The sequence below is a fragment of the Agelaius phoeniceus genome, chromosome 19, assembly GCF_051311805.1.
Source record: "Agelaius phoeniceus isolate bAgePho1 chromosome 19, bAgePho1.hap1, whole genome shotgun sequence".
NCBI lineage: Eukaryota > Metazoa > Chordata > Aves > Passeriformes > Icteridae > Agelaius > Agelaius phoeniceus.
The window spans coordinates 4,842,355-4,869,287 of record NC_135283.1 but is presented as its reverse complement, the minus strand read 5'-3'; the positions used below and the strand labels follow the sequence as shown (position 1 = coordinate 4,869,287).

At 53.1% G+C, this 26,933-nt stretch overlaps 1 protein-coding gene across 1 annotated transcript; it reads right to left on the bottom strand.

The window, feature by feature from the left end:
- Positions 1-1,510: 1,510 nt before the first annotated feature.
- EVPL (envoplakin) lies at positions 1,511-26,102 on the bottom strand. The gene is made up of 22 exons (XM_054645235.2): positions 26,029-26,102; positions 19,870-19,969; positions 19,002-19,156; positions 18,221-18,344; positions 16,712-16,837; positions 16,412-16,450; positions 15,501-15,662; positions 14,804-14,911; positions 14,067-14,162; positions 13,703-13,828; positions 12,732-12,878; positions 12,434-12,588; positions 11,073-11,170; positions 10,375-10,556; positions 9,459-9,637; positions 8,920-9,058; positions 8,183-8,376; positions 7,688-7,838; positions 7,022-7,105; positions 6,826-6,936; positions 6,116-6,208; positions 1,511-5,314 (listed from the first exon to the last, which is right to left on the bottom strand). The coding sequence occupies exons 1-22, from the start codon at positions 26,100-26,102 to the stop codon at positions 1,865-1,867; spliced, it is 6,093 nt and encodes a 2,030-aa protein (XP_054501210.2). The 3' UTR covers positions 1,511-1,864.
- Positions 26,103-26,933: the final 831 nt, after the last annotated feature.

The window sequence follows — 26,933 nt, the reverse complement described above, 5'->3', positions numbered from 1 at the left end:
GAGTGGTGCTTCCTATGGACACATCAGGACATGACATGAGCTACTTTCTGCAGATAAGGGGTGCTTGGCAGCAAACAAAAGGATTTTTAGTGAGAGTTTTTCAGACTAGACTAAACTGCTCAGCCACCTCATCATCTCTTAACAACTTCACCCAACCCCAGGTAAATCCCTCCTGCCATGCACTTAGGGAGCACTTTGTCCAAAATGATTAACTGCCTGCCTAATTGCCACAACTCCAAGTCTGGTAGTTACAGAGCACTGCCCCAAACCATTAATCACCCCAGAGCAGGGTGAGGAAGGCTGGCAGCAAACTCACCTGCTGGGCACCTGATTGATGCTCCTGCTTTCAGCCAGCCGAGGGGAGCCAAGGCACAGAGAGGCTGTTCCGAAGAGCTGGGACCTGAGGATTCCTGGGAGCTGCACTGCTCCAGGGCTCCTGGGCTGTGCTGGGACAGGAACCTCACCTGGCCATGCTCCTGTGCTTCAGGAGAGTTCCTCCAGGACCGTGACAGCCCAGCTCCAGGGCCTTGCTGCTGATCCAGAGCAGCAGTTCTACCAAAGGAAACGGGCTGGGAGTGGATGCTCTGGGCTGTGTGCAATGGTTGTCCCTGTTGTAAACCAACAGATTGCCCAGCATTGATCACGGCAGCTGAGATGGCCACAAACAGCAGCCAGAGGCCTGACAATAACCAGAGACCCTGCAGAGCCTGGGACAGAGCCTGGGACAGAGCCTGGGCAGATCTCAGACTGGAAAGCTGCTGTTACAGATTACTAATGCTGGGCACTACCTGCCACTAGGAAGGTCATGGGAGCTGAGTGTGCTGAGCCTGCCAGACTGGGAACAGTTTCTTCCTGGAGCCCAGACTTCAAATTTGAGCTAGGCTATATGGAAATAGAGGCTATGCTGCTAGTCTGGTGGGTGAAGGAGGGGGAGAAAACCTCTACTTTCATGGATTATTTAGGATATGTTGGAGTTCCTGAATAGAATCAGCTAAAAGAGGCTTGGGAGAGGGGAAGGAGTAGCTAATATGAATAGAAAGTAATTTTCTCACCCCATAAACCCAGGGGATGCTCCACAATAGGGTGGATACTTGGGAAGAACATTTGGCATATGAGAATTTCTTGTTTCAGGAAGGACTGGGTGATGGAAGTTACACAGAGGAGTAACTTCTTTTTAGTTCACCTAAAGAAATAGCAAGTGCAGATTTTCCAGTATTGTTTGGTGGGACTGCACCCCTTTGGTGCTCAAGTCCCTTTTTAGAGGTGTCCAAATTACCAGGAAGCAAAGTCCCATTGGTTTTCAATTTTAAAGACAAATATTAAAAAATCTTTACAAATATGGACTCACAGGCAGAAGGACACTTTAGGGGTTCAGTGCTGGGAGATCAGGGGGAGCAAGAGTCTGCAAAACCTGTGTGGATTGGGCTGCAGGGCATGGGATTGCATGGGGGAGGAGTAGCTGTGCCTTCAGCCACAGCCTGCAGAGACAACACAGCCACAGACACTCACTTGCTATATTTATTGCATGCAGAATGACCCAACTGGAAAACACTCTGGCTCTCCCCCCTTGTGGGCACAGCCACATTTAACCTACTGCCCGTGAAGTTCTCACAATCAACCCCTCTCTGGGCTGATCAGGGAACAGCACCTGGGGGCTGTGGGGACCCCTCCATGGCAGGCCCGTGACCACGTTTTCTTCCTCGCACGGCCGAGCTGTGTTGGGAGGCAGGTAGCTAAGAGAGAAGAGTAGGCAGCCCTAAATGCTAGATGCTCCATTGCTGTGAGCCTGCTGCCTCCATGGGGAGAGGTGTTCTGAAGGGATGAACTCCTGAAGGAACCAGCCCCAGTAAGTGCCTTGGTCCATTCAATGCCTGAACCGCGAGAGCCTGGGGGAACGGCTCGCCTGGTGGTACCGCTGATACCCCTCCGACGCAGCTGGGAGCAGCAGCAGGTGGCTCAGAGAATCCTTCTGGCAGAGGGCCATGGCCTCCTTGTAATTTATCTTCTCTTTAGTGACAGGGTCAATGAGATCTTTTTCATAGTTGGACTCATCCTGGAGCCTATTGGCGAGGTTGCTCGTTATCATCCCTGTCTGGACAGCTTCCAGCACAGGGATGCGACCAGTTTTCTTGGGATCAATCAGCCCTCCAGTTAGATGCTGGACTTGCAGGTAGGGGAAAGCACTGTCCTTGGTCATCCAACCCTTCTGAACTGCTTCCCCCACAGACAGCCTTCGCTTGGTCACTGGGTCCTCAATGCCTGTGAAAGCTTTCTGGGCATTGAGGAGTCTCTGCATGTAGGTCCTGTCAATCAGCCCCCTCTCAATCGCCTTATGGACCGAGAACCGGTCCCTGGAAATGAGGTCTATGATTCCCCCTGTGGCAGCCTGGGCTTCCAGGAGCTTCTGAGCTGTCATGGGATCGAGCAGCTTCTTCGCAACGGCAGTCTTGATGTTGTACTTGGTGGTGGTGGTGGTGTCGTACACCCCAGCGATGGGGGATGTGTCATCACATATTCCCTTCTGTGAGGCTGGGGGGAAGAAGGTTTGGGTTTGGTGGGTGGTGGGTGATGTGAGTGGGGATTTGGAGATGATGGAGCCAATTGAGAGAGATGAGGGAGGCTTGGTTTCCCCTGCCACTAGCAAGGCAAATTCAGAGATGGGAATCTTGCCATCCCGGTACAGCTGGTACTCCTCCTTTGTGATCCTCCTCAGCCTTAGAGCATCATCGATGGAATACTGCTTTCCACTTTTCTTGTCAAGGAGAAGTGAGATCTCCCCATTTGGACCCAAGGTGGTGACTTCTTCCCAGTCACACTCCAGCTCTTGCAGCTGGATGTACTGGCCTCTGTCTATGATACCTCGCTTATAGGCTTCGTATGGGGACATGTCCTTCCCCGTGTCAGGGTCCAAGATAGAGATCTTGGTGGAGAGGTTTGTCTCTCTCATCTGGGTCTCATGATTGATTTCTTCACGGTTGACCTTTGACTGGAGATCCCGAATGAACCTCTCCTTGTTGTAGATCTGGTCCTTCTCCCTAAGGATGTCTGCCTCCAGCAGGGAAACCTCATGTTCCAGCTGCTTCTTCTTCTGCCTGTCATTCTCAGTCCGTTGGCTGAGCAGTTTGGATTCCTCCCGAAGGAAGAGAACTTTCTGCTGCTTCTGCCTCTCCAGCTCCCGCAGTTCACTCTCCAAGTTGGCTCTCTCCTGGATGGCAAGGTTCCTGGCTTTCTGCAACTCCGTCTCTTCACGAGCCCAAGTCCTCTTCATGCCTTCAGCTCTCTCGATCTTCTCCCGGAGCCGCCGTACCTCTTCTTCTACCTTTTGCTTGGCTGCCCTCTCCCTGCTCAGCAGCTCCCAGATGCGTGCACGTTCACTCTCCAGAGCTCTGTCCTTTTCCACTCGAATCACCTCCTTGTAGATGGTCTTCTCCTGGGATTTTGTTTTCTGCAGGACATCGACTTGCACCTGCAGGTTCTTGCATTCTCTCTGCAAGTTCAGCACCTCCATCTTCTCCCGGTCCAGTTCCAAGCGCAGGTTGCTGGCAGACTGTTCCAGGACTGGATCCTTCTCCAGCTTGACCACTTCTTCCATAATGATCTTTTCTTGCACTGGGGCTGGGCTCTCCTCCAGCTCCTTTATTCTCAGTGTAATTTGTCTCATCTCTTTCTCCAGTGCAAGCCTCTTGCTTCGATCCTCCTGAAAGTTGAGCAACTTCTCTTGCTCTTCCACCAGCACACGAACCTGCTGCACGTCGCGTTCCAGGCGACGCCTGTTGCTCACCTCTTCATCCAGACTGCGTCTCAGCCTGCTGTGCTCATCTCGGAGCTTGGGATCCTTTTGGGTAAGTATCACCTCTTGAACAACCACTTTCTCCTCTGGCTTCCGCCTCTCCAGCAGCATGTATTTGTTCTGCAGGTCATAGATGGCATCCTCTGCAGCTCTCCTCTTCTGGGACATGTTACGCACCTCCTGACGCAGGCGATCGGCTTCTTTTTCCAAGAGTGGATCATTCTCATATCGGATGACTTCCTTGTTGACCAGCTTGGTTTCCACCTTGGATCTCTCCCTCCTCCATTCATCCCTTTCCCCCTGGAGCCTAATGAGCTGCTCCTGGGTCCTGCCATTGGTGTTCACAAGTTCATTGAGCTGCTCTTTCAGCCTGTCAATTTCTCTGAGAATCTCTGGACTCTTTTCATGTTTCACCACCTCCTCTATGACCTCCTTAAACTCCACCTCTGGTTTTTGCGACCTGAGGACTTTGAGCTCTGCTAAGGCCTCTTCCACTTCACTGTCAATCTTTGTCCTTTTCAGAGTGACTTCCTGCAGCTCCCTTTTCAGGTGTGCAATCTGCCTCTCTGTTTCAGGGTCCACCAGGAAGATCTCGTTGACCCTCTCTTTTACCTCTATCCTGGGCTTTTGCTTCTCTGCGATGCTGTACTGGGTCTGCAGCTCTCCCAGCTCACCTGTCAGCATCAAGTTTTTGCTCCTCTCTTCCTCAATCAGAGTTTTCAGCTTGGAAGTCTCTTTCAATAACTCTGGGTCCTGCTCTACCTGTTTCACCTCCTTAACAATAATTTTGGGTTCTGTTGTTTCAATCAGTCTTTCCACCTCCTCAATCTTGTTCTTCACTTTCACTATCGCTTCTTCTGCAGACTTCCTTTTGAAGGATTCCTCATCGATTTGTAACTGCAGGGTCCTAACAGACTTGAGCATTTCTGGGTTTTTCTCCAGTTTGATGAGCTCCTTCACCACCACTTTCTCTCGGATGTTGGGCTGCTTTCGCTCCAGCATGTGCAGCTCCCTCTTAAGCTGCTCAAGTTCCGAAGCAGCAGCCAAGCTTTCCTCCTGGAGATGCTTGATCTCCTGACGAAGACTGGCTGCTTGGCCATCCAGGCTGGGATCCTTCTCAATTTTTGTGATCTCTTTGGTGAGGAGCTGGGCAGGAGCGACCTTCTTCTCGCTCTCCATCTGGGCAAGCTTACGGCTCATCACATCAATGTCTTCTTGCAGGCTCTGCCTCTTTCTGCCTTCCTCTTCAATCTGCTGTACCATCCTAGACAGGTTGCTCTCCACCTGTGGGTCTCTGTAGTATTCAATCACCTCTTTTTCTTCCACTCTTTCAATGGGCTTCTGAGTTTTCAACATCAGCAGCTTGTTTCTATGTTCCTCCAGGTCCTCTTCAATCCTGGCCACTTTCCTCCTTTCCTCCTCCAGCTGTGATTTCAACCCCTCAGATTCCCTGCTTGTTGTGGCTTTGTTTTCAGCTTTCTGGGCTTGCTCATGAACAGCTTCAATGTCCTCATGCACTTCCTTCTGCAAGGTAAAAAATAAAAAAGAATTTAAAAAAGGCAGGCAAACCAACCCACTCTTTTAAGGTGACTCAGAGGTCTTCTAAATGGCATTGCATGGTGGGAGACAAAACTGGGTCAGAATCCTCAGGCAGTCTTCAAATAAGGCTGTTTGTAAATGGAAAGTGAAGACACAATCCCATCACCTCAAGCAACTGAGTTGGTGGTGTGGGAAATTAATTTGTAGAAATTGGGTCTTCCCCTTCAGATGGAGGTGCTGCAGCAGCCCACAGAGGTGCTTTGTGCTGCCTTCCTGTATCTGCAGCCAAGGGAGAGCATCACAGCCAGCCCCCAGCTTAATCTCTCGTGCTTCCTGAACCCAAAGTCACCTGGTCCTGAGATCTTTTCTACAGGTGGTTCAAACCTTAGAAAAGTATAAAAATCCTATTGCTTTGAAGTGCTTTCAGAAGGTTGTGAGCACTAAATTCCAGCCACACCCACAAACAAATCTGAAATTCTCAGCCTGTGATCACTGATTACCTATGGCTAGGAGTACTGGACTTAAAAGCCCTATTTTTTTTCCCAAGCATAAACTACAGCTTCAGTAATGAGCTGAGGGCCAGCAGATGTGATGGGAGTCACAACCCAAGATCAGTGTCAGTGAAACTGTGGTTTCATGTGGTCTTTTACTCAGAGGGGTTTCCATTCCTGTCCTTCCTCACACCTGGATGTGGAGACTCAGGGAGGAGTGGGGGAGCCCCAGGCTGAGCAGATTTGAACCCCAGTCTAGAGCACCCCAATCTTGCAGTGAGCTCTAAGCTGGTACCTTCTCCACGATCTTCTTGGCAAACTCCAGCCGGCTGAGCTGCTGTTTATTTTCTGCTGCCAGCTCCATGTAGAGCTTGGTGACATCATTTTCCTGCAAAAGAAAGAGTGGTGAGAGCCTTGTGCCCTCATCCAGACACAGCTCTGTTGCATGGCAGACTCTGCCACACCTCTTTTCACCTGGACCACTTTTGTGTATGTCATAGTTCTAGAGATTAGTGTCTTCCCATCTGACTCCTTAGAGAGACAGTGTCTAAGGACTCCTGCAGGAGATCCTGTCCCTGTTATTTGAATGTCTGTTAGATGCCTGCAGGCCTACACAGGGCCCAGTCTTCCAAATTCACAGATGGCAAAAGCCTCAAGGTGATGCAGAGCTGGGGTGTAACTGAGAAGAGCACAGAGGAGCTCTGGCTTCTTCCTCTCCCCACACACCTACCCTGTAAGTTTTATCTTCATACACAATGTGGTGAGGAGGCAACATCAGCAATCTCAACCAAAGGTGCCAGGCACAGCCCTAATTCAGGATCTCACATTCAGGATCTGTCCCTGCTGCTTTGGCCCAGGGACAAAGGGATCCCCGAGGACTCTGACTCTGGGATTAGGACCATAACCAGTGGTGGCTGTAAGAGTGGATTAAGGCCTTGCAGAGGACATTGGGGCATGGGTAATGAGCTGGACAATGGTTTCTGTGTCTTCATGTTAACATTTTACCTGGGCCTGGATGCTTTCCTGCAGGGGGGTCACCCGCAGCCTCTTTGCAGCAGAGTCGGTCAGGGAAGGGTCCAGAGAAGAGCTGTATTTGCCAGCTTCAAGCTCATAGTCCTGTTCAGAGCAGACACACAAGAATCAGGTGGGATCTCTTGGGTGAAATGCTAAGGGAGTGACAAATGGGAGAACCCATCCTTACATTGAGTGTGGACTGCACATTCTGGGACAGCCTGATCAGGGCGTTCTTCTCAGGCTCCTTGCTCTGGATCTCCTCCACCAGCCTCTGCAGAAGACACACGTGGTGTTAAGGACACTCCGAAATCCAGCTCCCCAGTAATACTCTGGCAGCCTAGAGAATCAGCTCAGCTGAGGGAATGGTGGCAACAGGAAGACATTTAGGAAGAGTCTACAGGGTTTTAGGGTACCTCAGCTGTGCTATAACTTGCCTAGGACTTCTCACACTGATTTATCACAAATAAGATAAATAACAGCCATCACAGAGACCTCCACAACTCCTTGTCTGAGCTAGTGAGCATAGAGTCTGATCGAAGAGAGAAAAATTAAGGACTTGGATACAACATCTCAGCCTGAGATGCAATGTTTCTGGATCTGAAAGTGTCCTCTCCAGGGAAAAGACTTCAACCTGGCGGTGACTGGCACAGATAAGGACTCCAGCACTGTAGATAAACCCAGCAAGGTGAGATCCACCAGGTAACCCCATCTGTGAGCTGCAATCCTTCTCTAGGTCATTCACTGTGGTCAGGAGCACAGCTAGGAGCTGACTGGTACTATTTTGCATGTGCTGTTCACAAGCAAATTGCCCCATCCCTGTAAAGGTACAGGCTGTTCTTGCCCTGGAACACACCTTCTGTGCCTGCAGCTTGTAATTGATCTGGCTTGGCCCATCAGTGGTCTTCACTTGGTGCTTGGGTAGGTTGTTCATCCAGAACATCAGGTTCTCATTGGAGTTTTGGAACTGCTGGTAGGTAAGGCTGATGTTCCTGAGGGTCTTCTCCCTGCACAGCACAAAAGTGGACAGGAACATTAAGGGGAAGGGCAAAGAGTCATGTACAAGTTCCTAGGAAGGAAGGTGAAAGGTGAAAATGTCACCACAACAAACCCCAAGATAACAAAATCAAGGAGGTGACAGCTGATGCCTGAGTGGGGAGCACAACTCTGAAAGCTCAAAGCCTGTGCTGTGAATAGGAAGGTGGCAACTGCACAGAAGGACACACCTGGTCCTCAGTATTACAGGACTGGGGTCAGGATCAGGGTCCTGCAACGCAGAACATACTCAGGGCTCTGACCCTGCCCCATTCCACCTTAGCCAAAGGAGCAGAGATGCCCCAGGGGTGCTCACCTCTGGTCCAGCTGGTCGGCCACAGCGTGGTAGCGGTCATTGAGGAGCTGCACCTCCCGCTTCTGCCGGGGCAGGTCGGGGCAGTACTCCTGGAAGTTGTTCTGCACAGCACTGCAGCTGTGCTCAGCATCCTTGAGCCCCCTGTTGAGCCTCAGCACACAGTCCTCCTGGGCCACCAGGTCCCGCCTCATCTTCTGCAGGGCAGGAAAAAAGACACCTTGTGTTTGCATCAGTCAGAGCAGCACCCAAACACCCTCCTTAATGTGCCACTGACTGGGCAGCACTGGGGGTTGGCCAGGCTCTCCAAGTGAGGTGGAAGAGGTGGAGCAGTGAGGCTTATTCACCAGGGAAGATGGGGAGCAAGGTGGCTGGGACAGTGCACTGGGAAGTTTTGGGGAAGGCAAAACATCAGGTCACTGTGGGTGCCAAGGATGGGGCAAGGAGATTGGGAGCAGGAAAGATTAGGGAGAGGTGTGAGGCAGAGCAACAGGGATTGGATGCTAAGGGGGTCATGATGCATTTTAGGGACCACAAAGGGAGGGACAGAGGGACAGAGTGTTTTGCTGTCCAGTGAGAGCAGGTCAGCCTGCAACACCAACATTAAACCTTCAAGGAAAAAGTCCTCAAAAAGGCTTCATTGCTGTGCCTCAAGGTGCTCTATTGAATCCAGCTCCTCCCACTGTGGTCCCTGAGCTCAGGGATCTCCCACCCTAAGGAGAAGCCTCATGTTCCCCTACCTGCAGGTCATTGGCCCGATCCTGCAGGGCATTGGGGGATGCAGGAATGATGCTGTCCTGAGCCAGCTTGGCCTCAAACGTGCTGACAATCTTGTCTGTGTTCTCAATCTGAGTCTCCAGGTTCAGGGCAGCCTTAGCCCTGGGAAAGGGGAAAATGAAGGACAAGGTTAGTTACAGAAACCCCACTCCTCTTCTCCCTTTGATGTTTAACCTTACTTAAAATTAGAGCTTCTGCAGTCAGAGAGCAAGCAATGTGCACTGACAGCCCTGTCATGCTGCTCACAAGTCAGATATGTTGCAGTTCACCACAAGCAGAGCTGGGACACACACCCATTGGGGTGGATTTTCCGTGGTGAGGGGATCTCCTCACAAATTACCCACAGGAACTCCTTCAGAGGAGTCCTTTGATGATGATGGGAGGTTTCCAACTTGTGCTGGATCACAACCAACACTCATATAGATCAAAAGCATTTTCTGTCATGCTTCTGTGTTGGCACACCTGTGCAAAGACATTTCCTTCCCTCATCCCCATCACTCACTTCTCGTTGTACAGGCTGGAGAGCATTTTGACATCGCTGTATTTGCTCCTGAGGGCGTTCAGAGTGACAGGGAGCTGGGAAGCTGAGGTGCTGCTGGGTTTCTTGGAAAGGTAGGTCTCACACTCCTTTTGCAAGGCATCCTTGGCTGCCCCCAGGTTCTCAAGTTTCTTTGTTGTTTCCTGGCACACCAGATGGAAGCAGAGTCACCCAACACAGGCAGAACAGCGCTGCTGTGAGTGGAAATGTGTTTCCCTCAGGGGCAGATTCGGCTGTGGGGCTCAGGGTGTGGTGCCCCTCCAGTAAGGAGCTGCCCCTTAGGGCACAGCCCCATCCAGACTGTGGCTGTCTGGCAGCAGCAGGGTGTGGGAAAGAGATCCACATAGACAGATGGAAAAAACCTGGAAAAAACCTGCCTGCCTGAGCCCATCCTGCTGCCAGAGCCAGGTAAACACCCACAGATGAAGATGTAACAAGCTGAAATACTGCAAACCAAGACCTTGACCCAGAGGAAAGGAGGGGGGCTCCAGGGCACTGCCTCTTTTCCTGTCTCACTGACATTTACAGGTCTGTACTTCCCATCAGGTGAGACAAAGCTGGCCCTTGGATTAATTCCCTTTATCCTTTAGTCTCTTTGTGACAGACTTGAGAGTGTAGGGTGACAGCATTCCCAGGACTGCACCTGGACCACAGCTCTGAAATTATTGGACCCTCTTGCTCCAGAGCCAAGGGAAGATCCTGCATTTCCTGAGGGTTTCAGTTGGTCCCATTTCAAGGCTTCAAGCCAGCCTGAAACCCTTAAATCTGCAGCGTGGTTTTCTCCTTTAGAGCACCAGCTGTCCTCTCCAGTGTTATTTCCATGCTGTCCTGCTTTGGGCCAAGGACACAGAGCTACCAAACTGCTCCTGCTCCAGCTCACCTGCTGCTGCTTGATCCTCCTGCCAAGGTCATCTGTAGGGTCACTGTAGTTCACAGGAGACCTCACTCGGTTCAAGACCTCCTTCTCTACCTGGACCAGGTCCTTGCCCACACGATCCAGGCTGCTGAGGAGCTGGTCAGCTTGGGGATCATCCTGGACTGCTGGAGGGCTCCTGGACAGAGCTGCAGTGAGACATAGCTTAGGTTAATCCCCAGGTTTTAGCCGTGCCATGGTGAGCCACAGCTCCAAAGGAGGGACAAGGCCAAGTGCTGCCATGCAGACACATCCCTTCTCAGCTTTGCCTTTGAACTGCAGCTGTGGCAATAGCACAGATAACCCAGGGTTGGGATTTAGCCACGGCTGCCTGCTCATCCCACAGCCCCCAGCTAGGGAAGAGAACTGCAAGGGACCCAGATTACAAAGCAGGTTTAATTAAAGTTTCTGGATAGGCACATCCCCCTGAAATCCTAAATACCCTCCAGCTGTTGATGGAGCTCAGAGGCTTGAGAAGGGCAGCAGACTTTAAGTGAATTGCTGAGACAGGAGTCAGGTTATCTTTGCCATGGAGGAGAAGGCATCCTCCCACAGGGACCTCTGCAAGTGGCTGTGTGTGAGCTGCAGGTGCTCTGCCCACCCTGGGTGGGTGCTCTGCTTCCAGAGCTGCCTCTGGAGAGCGCTGGACTATCCAGGTGACAAACCTTGCTGGCTGGGCTGCACCTGCTCCTTGTGGCTGCGTCTCAGGGTGCTCTGAACTGCTGCTCGCTTCTGCTTCACCGTGTTCAGTTCTCCTTCCAGCCTGTGAGCAGGGAAAGGCATCATCAGCACTGACAGAGCCCTGCACAGCAGCAGCAGCAGCTCCATGGCTGTGCTGGGGAGGTGTCCCCAAAGGCAAGGCAAGGTGTCCTCAAAGGCTGGGAGCCTGCAGCCTGCTGTAACTCAGAGATGTCCCTTAGGAAAGGGAGCAGTAGCAAGAGCAGCTGGGTGGTTTGAGCAGCTGAGTTCTCTAAAGGAAGCCAGTGTTTCCAGCTCTCAGCAGAAGCTACCAAAGCTGGAAATGTGTTTGATATGGTTGCAGTGCTTTGCAGCCTTGCAGGAAACAAGGACAAGTGGCTGCTGCACTAGAAATGCCATGTCTCACTTGTAAGGATGGTTCCTGCCTAATGAAACTAGGGCTGGGTTCTGCCAGAGCTGGAAGGACCAAAAAATATTTCTGGGTGAGAAAGGACTCCTGGAAGCAGAAGGAGGGGGAACAGGAAGGACCAGGCTGGTTCTCATCCCTGCTGTGGACTGTTCCAGCTAAACACTGTGTGCTAAAACCAGCAATTCCCAGCTTGCCTGGCTGCTGTCAAATGAGGGCTGTTCAGAGGAACTGAATTTGGGGTTTAAAACACTCATGAAACCCATAAATCCTAAGGATTCAATAGTCTGGGATGTGTGAAGAGGGGTGCACACAATGAAGCAATCACACCCATGGCACTGGGGACCCAAGCCCCCACTTTGGGCATGCCTGCATAGCTCTGAGTCTGGGCTGTGGCCTTTCCTCAGCACTTGAGCAGCCCTGATTTGCCCAAACCCCCAGGGCCATGATTAGAGAGGCAGTGCCAAGCTCCCAGCACCCCGCCCCATCCTGTGGGAACGGCAGGAGCTGACAGAGCAGGCAGCAAACCCACAGAGAGGCTCAGGGAGCACTGCTCAGTCTCAGCTGGGGCTGGCTGAGAGCAGATTCCACAGATAACTTTGTCCTGTTTGGCAAGTCCCAAGCTCCAGACTGATTCTGCAATGAATTTAGTCAAACCTATGCAAGTCACATGTTTGGGTGAAGAAATCAAGCCTGACTGCCAGAAAACTCATTGACAGTGAGGTCTGTGCAGTGTGCAGGGATGTTGAGGAATGGTAGACACCTGGACACCTGGGTGCAGGGAAAAATCCCCCTCCAGGAGGGATTTAGTACTAGATAGCCAAGAGGCCTGTCAGATGCTGTTTCTCTGCGGTCGGGCTGGTTATGACCCAAGAGAGTCCAAAATATCTCTCTGGGTGGGGGTCTCTGCTGCAGACTCACCTATTGACCTTGTCTATGGACTCAGGGTCAGGAGGAGGGATGGAGAAACAAGCAGAAGGAGCCTCCTGGACCACACCAGTGCTGCTCTGGATCACCCACATCTCTGGGTTGCTGTTGTCCTTCAGAGTGTACTTGTCCCCTCTGGTCAGCTGCACCTGGGAGGGGACACAAAACCCGGTGAAAGGCTTGGCTTTCTGGCCCGAGGACAATTCCTCACACCACAGAGCCAAGATCTGGAGCAACCAGAGAAGAATCCAGTTCTCTGTCCTTTCTGAGGGTGCTGCTGGTCCAGCCTCACCTCCCCAGCATCCCAGTCACAGAGGGTGTCCAGGGTGAGGGGCTGAGAGGGACGTGTCCTGCGCAGTTTCAGGGGGCTGATCTCTTTGCTCCTTCTCTTCAGGTCAGTGATGCTCTTCTCTGCCTGCTTCAACACCTTCTCCTCGTTCTAGACAAAACAGGGGAGACAGAGCTTGTGGCCAGGTTTGGGTAAGAAGGAAGGGGAGGGTCCCACTACAGCAGGCATGATGGGAACAATTATTTGGGACTCTTTGTGGGGTGGAATTGGGAGTTTCTCCATTCTCAATCCCTCCATGTCCCTCCTACCCCTTTCCATTCCCAACACTCTCCTCAGTTTCCTTTGCTCACAGATCTGCCATTGAGCCTGGGTTAACCTTAGGTGAACCCACACTTGCATATCAAATATCCTGCAGGAGTTTTCCTTTTCAGAAATGGAACACCTGCCAAGAGGTGGCTGCATTCCAGTGTCAGAAAGTACCAAGATTCCAGCATCTCATGAGAGCCAAATGTGTTGCATACTTGGGAAGATACCATGGTGAACGTGTCCCCTCCCTCTCTCCAGGGCAAATCTTCCTTTCCTATCTACATTTCACCCCTGAGGTCAGATCTCTTTATTCCCTCCCTTGCCCTTGGCTGATGAGAGTGCTGAGGAGATGGGAGGATCTTTCCCTGTGGGATGCCAGGCCCTCTAATCCAAGTGTCTTGTGTTAGGGACAGCACATGGCTTCTCCCTGACCTTCTCCTTTACTCTGATGGTGACCTGGGGCCTGGCTGTGTGTCACTGATGGGGACAGTGCCATCTCAGGGCAGTGTGAGCAGCATGGGTCCCCTCCCTAGCACAGAGCTGGGCTGAGCTCTCCCTGTAGGATTATTCCCCCACTTCTTCCCCTTCCCCTCTGTCATTTATTGGGGAGTTTTTAACTTTGGATTTAACTGAGGTCTGGCTGGTGCCACCAGCCCTGAAGGCCCCACCTCCAGCTGAAGCAGCAGATCTGACACCACCCCAGGGCTGTCTTTGTTGAATTTGCTGTATTTGGTGTCCAGGTCAGCGCTCATCTTCTTCAGGGAGCGGCTCACAGCCTCAGCATCATCCTGGAACTGGAGGTATGGGTAGGGAAACAGTCAGGCATGGGGGGACATCACTGTCCCCAAGTCCAGTGGGGTCTCTCAGTTCCCAGCACCTCTAAAAGATTCTATTTTGAGGGGCATTTCCCCAAAATACCTTTACTAGGTGCAAGCAAAGGGCCTCCCATCCTCACCCCTTTGCTGTCTCTCCTCCCAGCCTGCCCACTCTGGCCTGACCTGCAGAGCCATGGCCCATGAATTTGCTTTTTACCTTCTTATAACTCTCCACACTTTTCAGTTGGCTCTCCTGGCAAATGCAGAGATTCAGGAAATTCTGCCACTCATTCTTCAAGGCTTCCTGGTGAGCCTGTGGTGGGACAGAGCACATCTCAGTGGGTTCCAGCTGGTCCTGCCTCCCCCACCACAGGTCTCCTTTCCTATCCCAGAGATCAGAGGAAGAGCAGAGACAAAGCTGTGCCCAGGCACTGCCTAATGCTGAGCCTGAGTGAGGACACCTCCTGAGAAGGACCTGGCTCACACAGAGCAGCCATCACTTCTCAAGTGGTCTCAGCTCCAGTGGTGTTGGGCACTGAGAGCCCACCACAGCCTGGCACTGCATCTGCAGGTTTGGAAATCCAGCCTTGGAAGATGGGAGATGCTTTCACGTGGGAGAAGTCACACCATGTCAAAACTGGAACTTCTCAACTTCCCAGTGTGAGGGTGGCTGCACTGATGTGTGTGAGCACCTGAGCGAGAGCTGGTCCCAGCACACAGATGTTGGCCACAATCTCCTGGAAATTTTGGAAAAGGTGGAGGCCCTGCACTTCCCTCAGCTCCTCTGTAGGGCTGGAGCAGGCAGAAGGATGCTGCAGTGCAGCCAGTGCAGTGTGGAAGGAAGGAGTGACATAGCTGCAGGGAGAGGTGAAGGGGTCTCCTCTGCCCCACCACCTGAGGCACAGAAACACTCTCATTGTCCCACGGGGCTGGGAAGGGACCCCCTCTCCCCACCTGGATAGGTTTGATGGCTGGGTGCTTCAGCTCAATCATCCTGTCCCCATCGTCCTGGAGGTGGTTCACAAACTCCTCCTGGCTGAGCAGCTCATTGGACTTGAAATCCTGGAGGGAGAAAGAAACTTTCTGACCTTGGGAGCATGCAGGGAGCACAGAGGGGTCTCCTGGGCCACCAAACATAGCAGAGATGAGGCTCCCAAAGCACAGACATCCTTGTCTGTTTGTTTTTTAAAACAGAAGAGTCTAGGCAGAGCTAAAACAAATTAGACACATTTGGGCCTCAGAGTGCATCAGGGCATTCGTTCAAAGAGCATTTTCCTATGCAATTATCCCTCTCATTTTCAGTGTCCCAGCACATGGCAGCCACTGGGTGTTGTACTGTGGCTACTGAGGCTGATGTGGCACTGAGCCCTTCCCTTCTGTCAGACCATGGAAAGCCTCCCTGGCAGCTCTCCAATGACTCCATGTGCCAGCTCAGGGGACAGGAGGGGTCCCACAGAGCGGTTCCTTCCCAATTCCAGCACCCTGGGAGTCTCTTCCCCCTCTGTTTTGGAAAGCCTCATGCTCAGGGCTGGTGGTGGCTGTGCAGGAGGCTGGGATGCAGATCCCCTGTGCCAGGCACCCGGCAGATTCCCTGTGCCAGGCCTGGCCAGCCTTCCATGGGCAGGACACGCTGGCAGCCCTGAGGGCTCACCTCGTACTCGCGCCGCACGCTCTGGACATCCATCATTTGGTCACTCCAGTCCTGCTTCAGGATCTTGGTCTGCTGCTCTGTCAGGTAGCCCAGCTCCTTGGTGCAGCCCTGCAGGTGGTGGTAGAGGCTGCCAAGGCTCTGCCCTCGCCAGATGGAAGCTTTCTGCCCACACACAGGACAAAGACAGTGTCAGTGCTCAGCCTGGGGAGTCCCTTTCCCCTCCTCCTCTTCCTCCCCAGGACCACGCTCCCGTTGCACATCCAGCAGGAGATTCCCAGAAACCTTGGTGAGAAATCTGCCACCACTGGCTCTTATCTGATAGGGCTGCTGCTCCCTTTCCCTCCTCACAGACAAGATGTGTTTGTCTAACCAGAATCCCAGGTGTGGGCTGGTGCCTGGGGCAGTCTCAGAGCTGGCCCAGCTCTGCTGAATTTCCCACAAATCCCATTTTTAGCATCAGCTTCATGGGCCCAGCTGGGTAAATCCACAACTTTCTTCCTGGTCACCTCTTTGCCCTGGGTGCTCATTTCCTCTCTGGAACCCTTGTTAGGGATCAGGGCAAGCCTCCACATTTGCAATCCTGATTTGGAACAGTGTGTGGGCTGGGCTGCATTTCCTGGTGCCTTCTGGTCCCTGTGCTCATGGACACAGAGGAAACTGCAGGTCCATGACCCACGAAGAGGAGAGACATGGATCTCACCCTCTGCACTGCCCTAAGGACAGAGAGTTCTTTCAATTTACACCTGTCCCAAGGAGGGAAGGAAATGGGGAGATGATATGAGGGGCACCACTTTACTGTGCAAGCCCAAGGGTGGCTCCTGTTCTGAACTACTGGGTGTTCCCTGCCCATCAGGGATGGTGTTACTCTGCTGTAAGACCCCATCTGCTCAGAAAACCACCTAGAACCTTACCAGCAAGTCCTTGTACTGGCTTTTTAAATCTGCCACATCCTGGGTTTCACCACAGCCAAGACCAAGGAAGTGAACAAAAAAAAAAAAAAGAAAAGCTGTTAGCAAAACATGTGGAGAACGCTGATGAACTGATTTATGGAATGTGCTTTAGAAATCATCCAGGAGCCACCTCCCAGGCCCTCTGCAGAACAAGGGTGGACATTCCCTGTGTGGAGGAGCAGATGGGACACAGGGCCAGCAGTGACACAGCCAGCAGGTCCCCAGTGCAGTGACAGGACAGAGAGGACAGAGGGGCCTTACCCCGGAGCGCAGGTTCTTGATCTGGAGCCCGTAGGCCTCGATCTCCTTCTGCAGGATGTTGTGCTCAGCGATTTGCTTCTCCAGCTCCGACATGCCAGGGCCATACTGCCCTGCATCGACTTGTTTCTGTGCAAAGGAGGCAGGGCAGACACTAAAGCCAAGGCTTCATCTCAGGGAGAAACCCCAGGCAGTGCTGGCGGGGCATGGAAAGATCTGATAGGGGCCCAGCAGGAAGGGAGGGGATTTTTTTGTTGTTTCCCATCCTTGCTGTTGGTTGCCATTTCCCCAGCCATACACAGGGGCAAAAATAACCAGACACACAGCCCTGGGCTACAGACCTGAGCTGAGCCTGCCCCCTGCCACGGTGACAGGCATGGGATGCACTTAAAAACCATCCAGCTTTCAAGGGCATACAAACTGCCTCCAGTCTGGGAACTCCACATACCCAAACTTTGCACTGTGAAACCCTGAAAGGTAGGGCTGTAAAATCCTAGGAGACATCACCTTCTCCATCCCTTCATCCCACAGCAGGACTCTCTACCTGATCCCCCTCTGGTAACTCTTAACCTGGAGAGGTTAATTCAGTGGTGCTCCAGAGGGTTTTAAGAGGTAGAAGGAGAGTCTGTCTTTCACTTAGAATTATTATTATTTTATTATATTAATTCTATTTATTTATATTATTGTTTTTATATTATTATTTTAATATAATATTATTTTGTTGTATTATTACTGAGTTATTACCACCACCTCCAACATCCTTGCATTATGCTGAGCATATATATATTATTTATGTTTATTTTTATTATTTAAATTATTATTTTTATATTATTATATTATTTCTATTATTACTGAATTATTCCCACCACCTCCAACATCCCTGCACTATGCTGAGCATGCATATATTATTTATGTTTGTTTATATTATTTATATTATTTATATTTATTATTTTTATATTATTACATTTTTCTATTATTACTGAATTATTCCCACCACCTCCAACATCCCTGCACTATGCTGAGCATGCATATATTATTTATGTTTGTTTATATTATTTATATTATTTATATTTATTATTTTTATATTATTACATTTTTCTATTATTACTGTATTATTCCCACCACCTCCAACATCCCTGCATTATGCTGAGCATGCATATATAATTTATGTTTATTTATATTATTTATATTTATTGTTTTATATTATTATTTTTATATCACTATATTAATTTTTATATTATTACTGAATTATTCCCACTACCTCCAATATCCCTGCATTATGCTGAGCATGCATATATTGTTTCTATTTTATATTATTTATATTTATTATTTTATATTATTATTTTAATATTATTATAGTATTTTTTATATTATTACTGAATGATTCCCACCACCTCCAACATCCCAGCATTATGCTGAGCATGCAGTGTCTGGCACAGCCCTAGAGACAACAGCAAACATTGTCTGGCCTGGCAGGAGATGGAGAGAACACCCAGCCCCAGGTGCTGTTACCATTTTCTGGTCCAGGATTCTGGCCCAGTCCAGCCTGGGCCCCAGCTCGGGGAGGTTCAGCTGCTCGTAGAGGGCGCGGTACTCGGCACAGAGCTGTGTCACCCGCTCGTGGAGCTGCTGGATGCTGCAGGGGAGAGCCACAGGTCCCCGTGTCACTCAGGGTGCAGGAGAGCCAAGGTGGAGCCCAAATTTCACCCCCAAGGCTCAGGTGCTGTCCCTCTGTGGCACTGGCCTCCTTCAGCATGTCCAGCCCTTGTCCTGCTGTTCTCCATCTCCAGGGATGCCTCAGGAATTGCTGCCCTCAGGATGCTGCAGGGAGGTCAGGGCTGCCCTTCCCAACTGGGGAACTTCCCTCCTGATTTCTGAATAAAGGGCTGGAAGTGAGGGGAACAAAGCACCAGAAGCCAACCAAGTTATTGTCCCACTCCAACACACACCTCTGGCTCTGTGCTTGCCTCAAATTAAAGATATTTATTTTAGGGAAGGCAAAGGAAAAGGGGATTTGCCCTGATAGTGGGGCCACATTTTAGCTCTGCATTTCTCTAGAATCTTTTATAAGGGCTCCCAAAAGACTGGGGCTTCTTGGGCAATCACTCTGGCACCCACCCTGCATACCAATATCTTTATAATAAACTGGCAGAAAAAATTATTTCAAGGCTAAACTCTGTGGGAAGAAGAGTGAAACTACCACTGATGGCAAGGAGTGGAGCTCATTCCATGTCCTGAGGAGGGTTCCAATTGCTCAGTGCCCTCATCACACCTGTCCCTCCACTGTACTCACTCCTTCTCTATCTCAGGAGCCTGTGGGTGTTTCAGCCTCTTGGCACGGTCCACATCCAGGAAGAGATCCTTCAGCAGAGTCTCAGCTTCCTTCAAGTTCCTGGCATTCTCTGTCTGGAACTCAAAAGCCTTGTTCTTCTGGTGATTGCTGGAGTCCTGGAGGCCAGGGAGACAGAGGAGAGAGCCTGGTTGGACCACAGGGACCTCCCCACACTTTCCTTGGCCAGCACAGAGGCTCTGCATCCTCCACAGAGCAGCCACAGAGAAGCCCTGGTGCCCAGGCTCCTGCCCCAGCCTCTCCTGCCAGGGGCTTTGTGGGTCATGCTGGCAGCCCCTGGGGCTGTGCTGCCACAGCTGAGACAGCCCTGGCTGTGCAAAGCCTCAGGCATTGAGCTGAGAGAATCTGAGAAGCCTCAGGATGTTGCCCCAGGGGCTGGGAGGCTCTGTGGGGTGTCTGTTCCTCCCCAGCCTCGAGCCAGCCCCCAAACCTGCAGCAGCACACACAGAGCAGACACCTGACCTGCTGGAGTCCTGCATGCTGAGCGTTTGGGACTTTCTGTGCTGACAGACTCTGACCCCCAGGAGAACGCTGCATTTGACCTGAGGCTGTGGAGAAGGCTTCCAAAAATGATTGATAGCACTGGGATTATGGGTGTGGAGTTTGATTAGAGGTGTGCAATATCATAGGGTGGAAAATTTAGAGTTTAAGGTCTTAGAATATAGTAATATATATAAAGCAAGATGGAGGTTTTGGGGTGGAGCCTGGTTCCTTCTTCTCCACCTTCTTCTCAATGGGTTTGTGTGGTGTCCTGCACACTGCATTTCTAGGCAAATCCTTTCACCTCCCACCACCCCCTGCCACGAGTGACCTGCTTGAGTCTGGACTGAGTCTCCAGGATGTCCTTCTCCACCTGGTCAGCATTTGTCTGCATGCGGGAGATGAGCACGGCCAGCTCATTTGTGGACGACCTAGAGAGGGAACAGCAAAGCAAAGGGTGGGTAAATGTTCAGCACCTCCATCCCTGCCCAGGACCTGCCCCAGGCCTTCCCCCATGTCCGCTGGGTCTCTCAGGAAAGAGCCTGAGCTGTGGCCAAGGGCATGGGCACACACAGGTGTCAGTGCCTGCTGCTGCCCTCAGAGCTGCTGTGCTCAGAGTCTGGGGCTGGGATTTTACCACCACCCATCCCCTCTGCACAACTCCTTGCTGCAGATGCTCCAAACTTTGTGTGGATTCAAAAAAACATCAGAGTGGGGAAAACAATAGGGAAAAAAAGGGGAAAAAACCTGCTGTAGGGTTCCCAAAAGCACCAGTATGCGGTTGGAAGACCCAAAGCCACAGAGGGCTGGAGGCCAGGGGAGCACCCTACAGAGGCAGCACGACATGCTCACCCTGTTTGGGGGTGCTCCCCTGGGTGCCTGCCCTGGGTGCTGCTGGCACAGGTGGGCTCCAGCCCATCCCAGACCTACCATCTTGTTCCTGCCCTTCAGCCCAGAGCTGCCACCCTAGTCTGTGGGCACAAGGACTTTCTGTGCAGACCACAAGCCCCTCTGGGTGCTGTAGACTGCTGTGGTGTTTTCAGAGCTTGGGGAACAGCACAAAGCTGAGTCAGGGCAGGTTTAGGTTGGATATCAGGAGAAGGTTTTGTGCCCAGAGGGTGCTCAGGCACTGAACAGGCTCCCAGGGAAGTGGTCACAGCACTGAGCCTGTCTGAGCTCAAGGAGTGTTTGGACAATGCTCTCAGCACATGGTGGGATTCTTGGGGTGTCCTGCACAGGGCCAGGAGTTGGACTCAATGATCCTGGGGGGTCCCTTCCAGCTCAGGATAGCCTGTGGTTCCCAGACTCCAATTTCCCGAGGCCGTGGCACAGCTACCAGCCCTCCTCACCCCAGTGGGGCTCCACTGAAGGTTCCCAACAACCATTCCCTACTGCTGTCACCTCAGTGCCACCAGACATCCCATCATAGTGCCATCACAGCCCTTGTCCCACCCTAGGGAACGAGCAGCCCTGCTGGAACAGCTGGATCCAAAGGCTCAGCCAGGCACAGGTTGGCTCCCAAGGCTCCCTGGGGACAAGGAAGCACAAACCTCAGTGCCACCTTTGTCCCTGTGTCCTGTTGTTTCTGACAGCATCTGCCCTTGGGGACAGCGCTGGCCCTGCCCTGCAGGCAGGGAGAGCACAGCCCTGCCAGGAGTGTGGGCAGGGACAGCATCACCAGGGATGGAGCCTCGGAATGCTGCTCAGGGGACAAAGTTCAGCAAAGCTGAGTGCATTGGGTGCTGAGAGCCGGAAAGAGTCTGAGCAGCAACAATGGGACATCACCAGGGGTCAGATGGAGTGGGGGACACTTCTTCAGGGCAGGTTGGTGCCTCTTTGGTGGAAGAAGAAGGTAGGAGAAAGGTGATGTCCTGCAGCAGAGCCACCACACCTGCCCTTTAGCCATGTGCTCTCCTTCCAAGCCCCTGAATCCACAAAGGATGGGGGAAATGATTCCCTTAATGGCTCTGTCATTGCTCCAGCTCCTACTCGTGGCTCCAGCTGTCCCACAGTTCATTTCAAAGGCTGGAACAGATGCTGGGATCTTCATTTTTACAGCCCCAAGTGACTGTAACATGCCTGAGAGTGCTATGGTCATCCCAAGCCAAGCACTTGGGTGCCACAGCTCCCATTTGAAGTGAGCTGAGCACAGCACACTGAGTGTGGCTCCAGAGGAGGTGCAGCCTCAGTGCTCCTGCTCACAGCATCCTGCTGTCCCCTTTCCCCAGCCTCTCCCGTGTTTTTGATTTCCCAAGCTCTCAGCTGCCCCAGGTTTGGGGCTGGCTGTGCCTGCAGTGCTCATCAGAAGGTGAAAGGGAACTGCTGAGCAGGGCAGCGCCGCTCTCCGTGTCTAATTCCAGGGACTGTGGAGCCCATGCAGCGCATCCATCACCACCAAAGCATCATTCCCTGCTGCAGCCCGTGTTTAACATCCCGTTAACCATCCCTCCTACTCCATCCTTGCCCTTTCCTGGTGTAACCTGCAGTGCCCAGGGAGATGCACAGGGTGGGTGGGAGCAGCACAGGGCTCGGTCCCTGCGAGCCTGAGCGTGCAGCAGGCTGGAGCTCCCGGAGGTGCCCCCTCCCCAGGAGGTTACACAACCTCCCACTCATCCCTGACACGCCTGGAATGAGGTGGTGTCCCATGAGCAAATACTTGAGCACCACCCAAATTTCCTGCCCGGGCTCTCTGCGCAGCGAGGGGATGTGAGTCACGGGCTGGGCTGGGCCGGGCCCGGGGCCGGAGCCTCTCCCAGAGCCCAGAACAGCATCGGCCCCCCAGCAGCTCTGCCTGAATCCAGCTCCTGCCTAAACAGCTGGATGGGGTGTCCTGTTTGAGCCCATGTGGCTATGGATAACTCTGCGCTGCTGCAAGAGGGGAGAAGTGAGGATCCATCCTCTCCAGGATGGTAGATCATCAACAAAATCCTGTTTATTCCTGCTGGCACTCCCCTTCTGGTTGAAGGAAACACTGGGGCACTCCATCCCTTAGTTCCTAAGGCTGGGCACAGGAACCTGCTTTATTTAGGCTGAGCCACAACAAAACCATGGCCAGAAAAGATGTCAGCAACCTCATGGTCACAGGGACTCAGCCCATCCCAGCCTGTGCTGCACGGAGCACCTGAGGCTGGAGGCCAGGATGCTGCTGCCAATAGCCTGGTTTTCAGAAAGGGGGGATGATTCCTGGAGAGCATCATCTCAGGAGGAGCAGGGGTGTGCTGAGGGGAGTCTGTGCAAACACCCACCCACCCAGCCCGTGGATGCATCCCTGTCCCTCCTCGGGGTGTCCCCTGCCCATCCCTGCCGCCCCTGGGCAGGAGCTCTCACTCAGCCAGAGCTGGGCCCTGCATTTCAGGCTGGACATGCTGACACCTGGGCTGCAGAGAAGCAGCAGGTAGGATAGAGGCAGCCATTAGCTGATGTTGGACACCCCTCAGCCCCCCGAAATTCGGGCCCAGCCCCACACACAGAGCATGGGACGGCCACAGCCCCGGGATGGCTGAGGGCAAGCTGGGCACAGCTCCTCTTGCTCCTCCTCCTCAGCAGCCAGGGCAGCCTCCTCCCTAGGGCCATCTCAGGCCTAGGAGAGGCACGGCACTATTATTAGCATTATTAATTGGTTCATTTCTCCTGCCACTTTCTGCCTCCTGGACAGTCCAGCTGCACAGAAGGGATGGTGACTCCCAGCAGCAGCAGGACTGTCCCCCACTCCTGGTCACCCCTGCCAGGGCACTTTGGGCAGCACCACAGCTCCACCCACGGCAGTCCCTGACCCCTCTGTCCCTTCCTCATGGGGTGAAAAGGGCCCAAAGCTGGGTCTGCTCTCCCTGACACACACAGAAGTCCTGGCACATTTTGGTTTGCCAGCAGATCCCAGCAGAGCACCCCTGATCCCCTGCCAGCTCTGTGTCAGTACCTGACCCCTGCCAGTCCTGGGTCAGTACCTGAGCCCCTGCCAGTCCTGGGTCAGTACCTGAGCCCCTGCCTGTCCCCACACTGCTCCAGGCTGATGGGAGCAGCAGAGGGAGATGGTGGGAAAAGCAGAAGTCCCAGGAGACACTTAAATCCCAGGGGATGACTTGCCATCCACCTCCTTTGTCAGAATCACACCCAGTCACAGCCAGTCCAGCCAGATCCAATCCAATTCCACCTTCCCAGGAGTTTTCCCTTTCAGCCCTGCAGTGCCTCCACCTGGAGCAGGGCACATCCAGGAAGCTCCCTGGGCACAAACCTGTGCTGCTGATGCTTCCCTGGGGTGCATCCACCAAGGTGAGACAGCAAAGGGCCCTGGCAGGAGGCTCAACACCACAGCCCCAGGGATCAAGAGCCCTCTGTGGGGGTCCAGCTGCTCATTGTGAACCCCAGAGACAGGGAAACTCAGCTGCTGCTGAGGCTCTGGCCTTGGGGCCACCAAGAGAAGCTGTGCGACACCAACATTTTCTTGGGGCCATCTGCAGAGCGTGTGCTGGTGGCTGCTCCCAAGACAACTCATCCGCCTTCATTTTCTCAGCTGCTTTGGGCCCTGACCCAGCCCCAGGCCATGGCCAAGCACTTGAGGCTGTGTCTGATGGTTGGTGGCTCCTGAAACAAGCACAGCTCAGGAATTGCTGTGCTGCTGGCTCCAGCCTCCATCCTGCAGGGGAAGAGCTGTGAGGTCTTGCTGGGATGCAGCTCCAGTTATTCTGGGAGGTTCATGCTGGGGCAGAGCCTGCCCAAACCCTCTGCAGCTCCTGAGAAATCCCCAGCCTGCTCTGGGAGCTGGCTGGGGAGGTGCAGAGATTGCATTAGTGAGGCTGAATAAAGCAGAGCCTCACACAGCTCCAGGCTGCTGGGGAGGTGCCTCGCTGCAGCCAGGCCCCAGGCAAAGCTGGGTGCTCAGAGAGCCCCCAGAGCTGCCTTTGAGATGAGTTTGTGCATGCTCAGCTCCACTGAAGGTTCCCATGGCAGGGGTCCAGCTCCTGACATCCCCCCAGGCAGCCCCAACCTTTGAGGGGTCACCTTGTCCCCAGGCCCTGCTGCCCTGCCCAGCTCCCCCTCCTCAGTGGCTGCTGGCTCACCTGGGGTTTGGCCCCAAAACAGCACATTTGGGGGCCAGCACTGTGCTGTGAGCCCCCAGGTGTCCCCACACACACACACTGTCCTGGAGTGCTGCTGGTGGCCCCAGAGATGTGGCCAGCACCCCCTTCACCCTGCATGTCCCCTTTCCTCAGCACAGCTCCCCTGGCTGCTTCCTCAGCTTCCAACAGTGGCAGGGCAGAGAATTCCCATGGCATCAACCAACCCTACAACATGCAAAATTGCTGAGGAAGGTGGAAAACAATCCTGATTTAACAAGAGCAGCTGGAGGGAGGGCTGAGATCTCCCTGCAGGAGTTCCTCCTCCCAGAGGAGTCCCTGATCCTTGGGAAGCATCACACATCTCATTCCCTCAGAACTGAGGGACTCTTCATAAAATCACAGAATGGTTTGGGTGGAAGAGACCTAAAAGACATGGCCAGGGACACCTTCCACCAGAGCAGGGTGTTCCAAACAGGTCTGAAAGAGGCAAACTCAGCAATGAGACCTGGTCTGTCCCAGGCTGGGTTAGAGCAGCTACCAACAAACCCAACCCTCCATGTCCTTCCCCTGAGCAGCAGCAGGCTCAGCATCCTTCTCCAGGGATCCAGGGCAGCATCCCAGAGCCTCACACAGCCAGGGAATCCCGGGATCCCAGAGCCTCACACAGCCAGGGAATCCTGGGATCCCAGAGCCTCACACAGCCAGGGAATCCCAGGATTCCAGAGCGTCACACAGCCAGGGAATCCCAGGATCTCAGACCCAGCTTAGGATCTGCATCAGCACCGAGCACACCCCATTCCACCCAAGCACAGAGGCTGCTTTTATCCTGCCCCTGCCTGCCCAAAAAGGGCTTTTTTTGCACCTCCCTGCTCAATGTCCACAGCTCTGAGCACATCCCAGGGGCTGCAGACACTGCTGGGAAGGAGCATGAAGCCCACCAGAGACCAGGAGAGCAGCCAGGCAGCACATTTTGGTATCAGCTCCCAGCAAACCCCAACCTTCTGCTGCTCCACAAGGGGATGGCACTTAGGATGGCTTAAAAGCCACAGACCACCCATCCCTTGTCATCCCTCAGGGTCACACAACACAGACAGAGAGAGGTCACAGCACAGACAGGGGTCACACAGCCGTGACACAGACAAGGGTCACACAGCACAGAGAGGGTCACACAGCAGTGACACAGAGAGGGGTCACACAGACACAGAGAGGAGTCACACAGCAGTGACACAGAGAGGGGTCACACAGACACAGAGAGGGTCACACAGCACAAACACACAGAGGGGTCGCACAGACACAGAGAGGGGTCACACAGCAGTGACACAGAGAGGGGTCACACAGACACAGAGAGGGGTCACACAGCACAAACACACAGAGGGGTCACACAGACACAGAGAGGGTCACACAGCACAAACACACAGAGGGGTCACACTTACTTGCTCGGTTTGACAGGGGAACCTCTGCTGGGGGAACTTCTGCTCGGGGAGCTTTTGCCCACCCCCTTGAACATGTTGGCCAGGTCCCAGCTGCTGTCCCGGGCTCGGCACGGCTCTGGTGGCTCCCTGCTCCCTGCTCTGCTGTGTGGGATGGAAGGACAGCGCTCGGCGGCGCATAAAGAGCAGCTCCTGGGAGGCTCCTCCCTGAACGCAGGTGAGCAGCAGCAGCGGAGATGGAGGCACCTCTGAAAAAATGACTCGAAAAACCAGTTTAGGGTGGAAAGAGCAGAGCCCCAGAGGGAGAACGGGAGACCTCGCCCTGGCTCGGAGAGTGTTCGGGCTCACACAGCCCCAGCCGAGCAGCAGCTTCCCAGCAGAGGGACAGAGAGCACTGTGCAGGCAGGAGAAGCCTGGGAACGCCACTTGCAGGGAGTGCACTGCAGCCATTGAGGCACATTTTAAAGCATCTCCTTGCAGCATCTGTTTAAAATGCTACAGAACAGCAGAATCCCCATGGACAAAGCCAGCCAAGCATTTCCTGAGGTGGCAGCAGCAGTTTGGGAATCAGCAACTCTCAGAGCATTTTCAGTCCAGCATTTTCAGTCCAGCATTACATTCAGTCTAACATTTTCTCAGAACATTTCTCAGTCCAGCAAACTTTTGGCCTAGGCTCAGCACAAGGTGGCCCTGGCTCCCAGTAAAACACCGAAGGCTCAGGGCAGGGGGGAGGTCAGCATCTCCACACAGCATCCCAGGAGTCCCAGACAACAGGATTCAGGCTCTGGGACAAACCCAGCTCCAAAGATCTGGGTCTGAGGCTCTGCCCAGCCACCCTGTCTGCACCAGGGGCAGCTCTTTCCCCTCTCTTTCAGAGTCCCAAGTGGCTCCCACTGAGCCCAGCAGCA

Coding starts and splice junctions, on each gene's coding strand:
- EVPL (XM_054645235.2), bottom strand. CDS start 26,102: ATGTTCAAGGGGGTGGGCAAAAGCTCCCCGAGCAGAAGTTCCCCCAGC. Junction 16,838..18,220: donor GAATCCTGGACCAGAAAATG/GTAACAGCACCT, acceptor TCCTTTGCACAG/AAACAAGTCGATGCAGGGCA. Junction 6,937..7,021: donor ATGTGCAGTCCACACTCAAT/GTAAGGATGGGT, acceptor TGCTCTGAACAG/GACTATGAGCTTGAAGCTGG.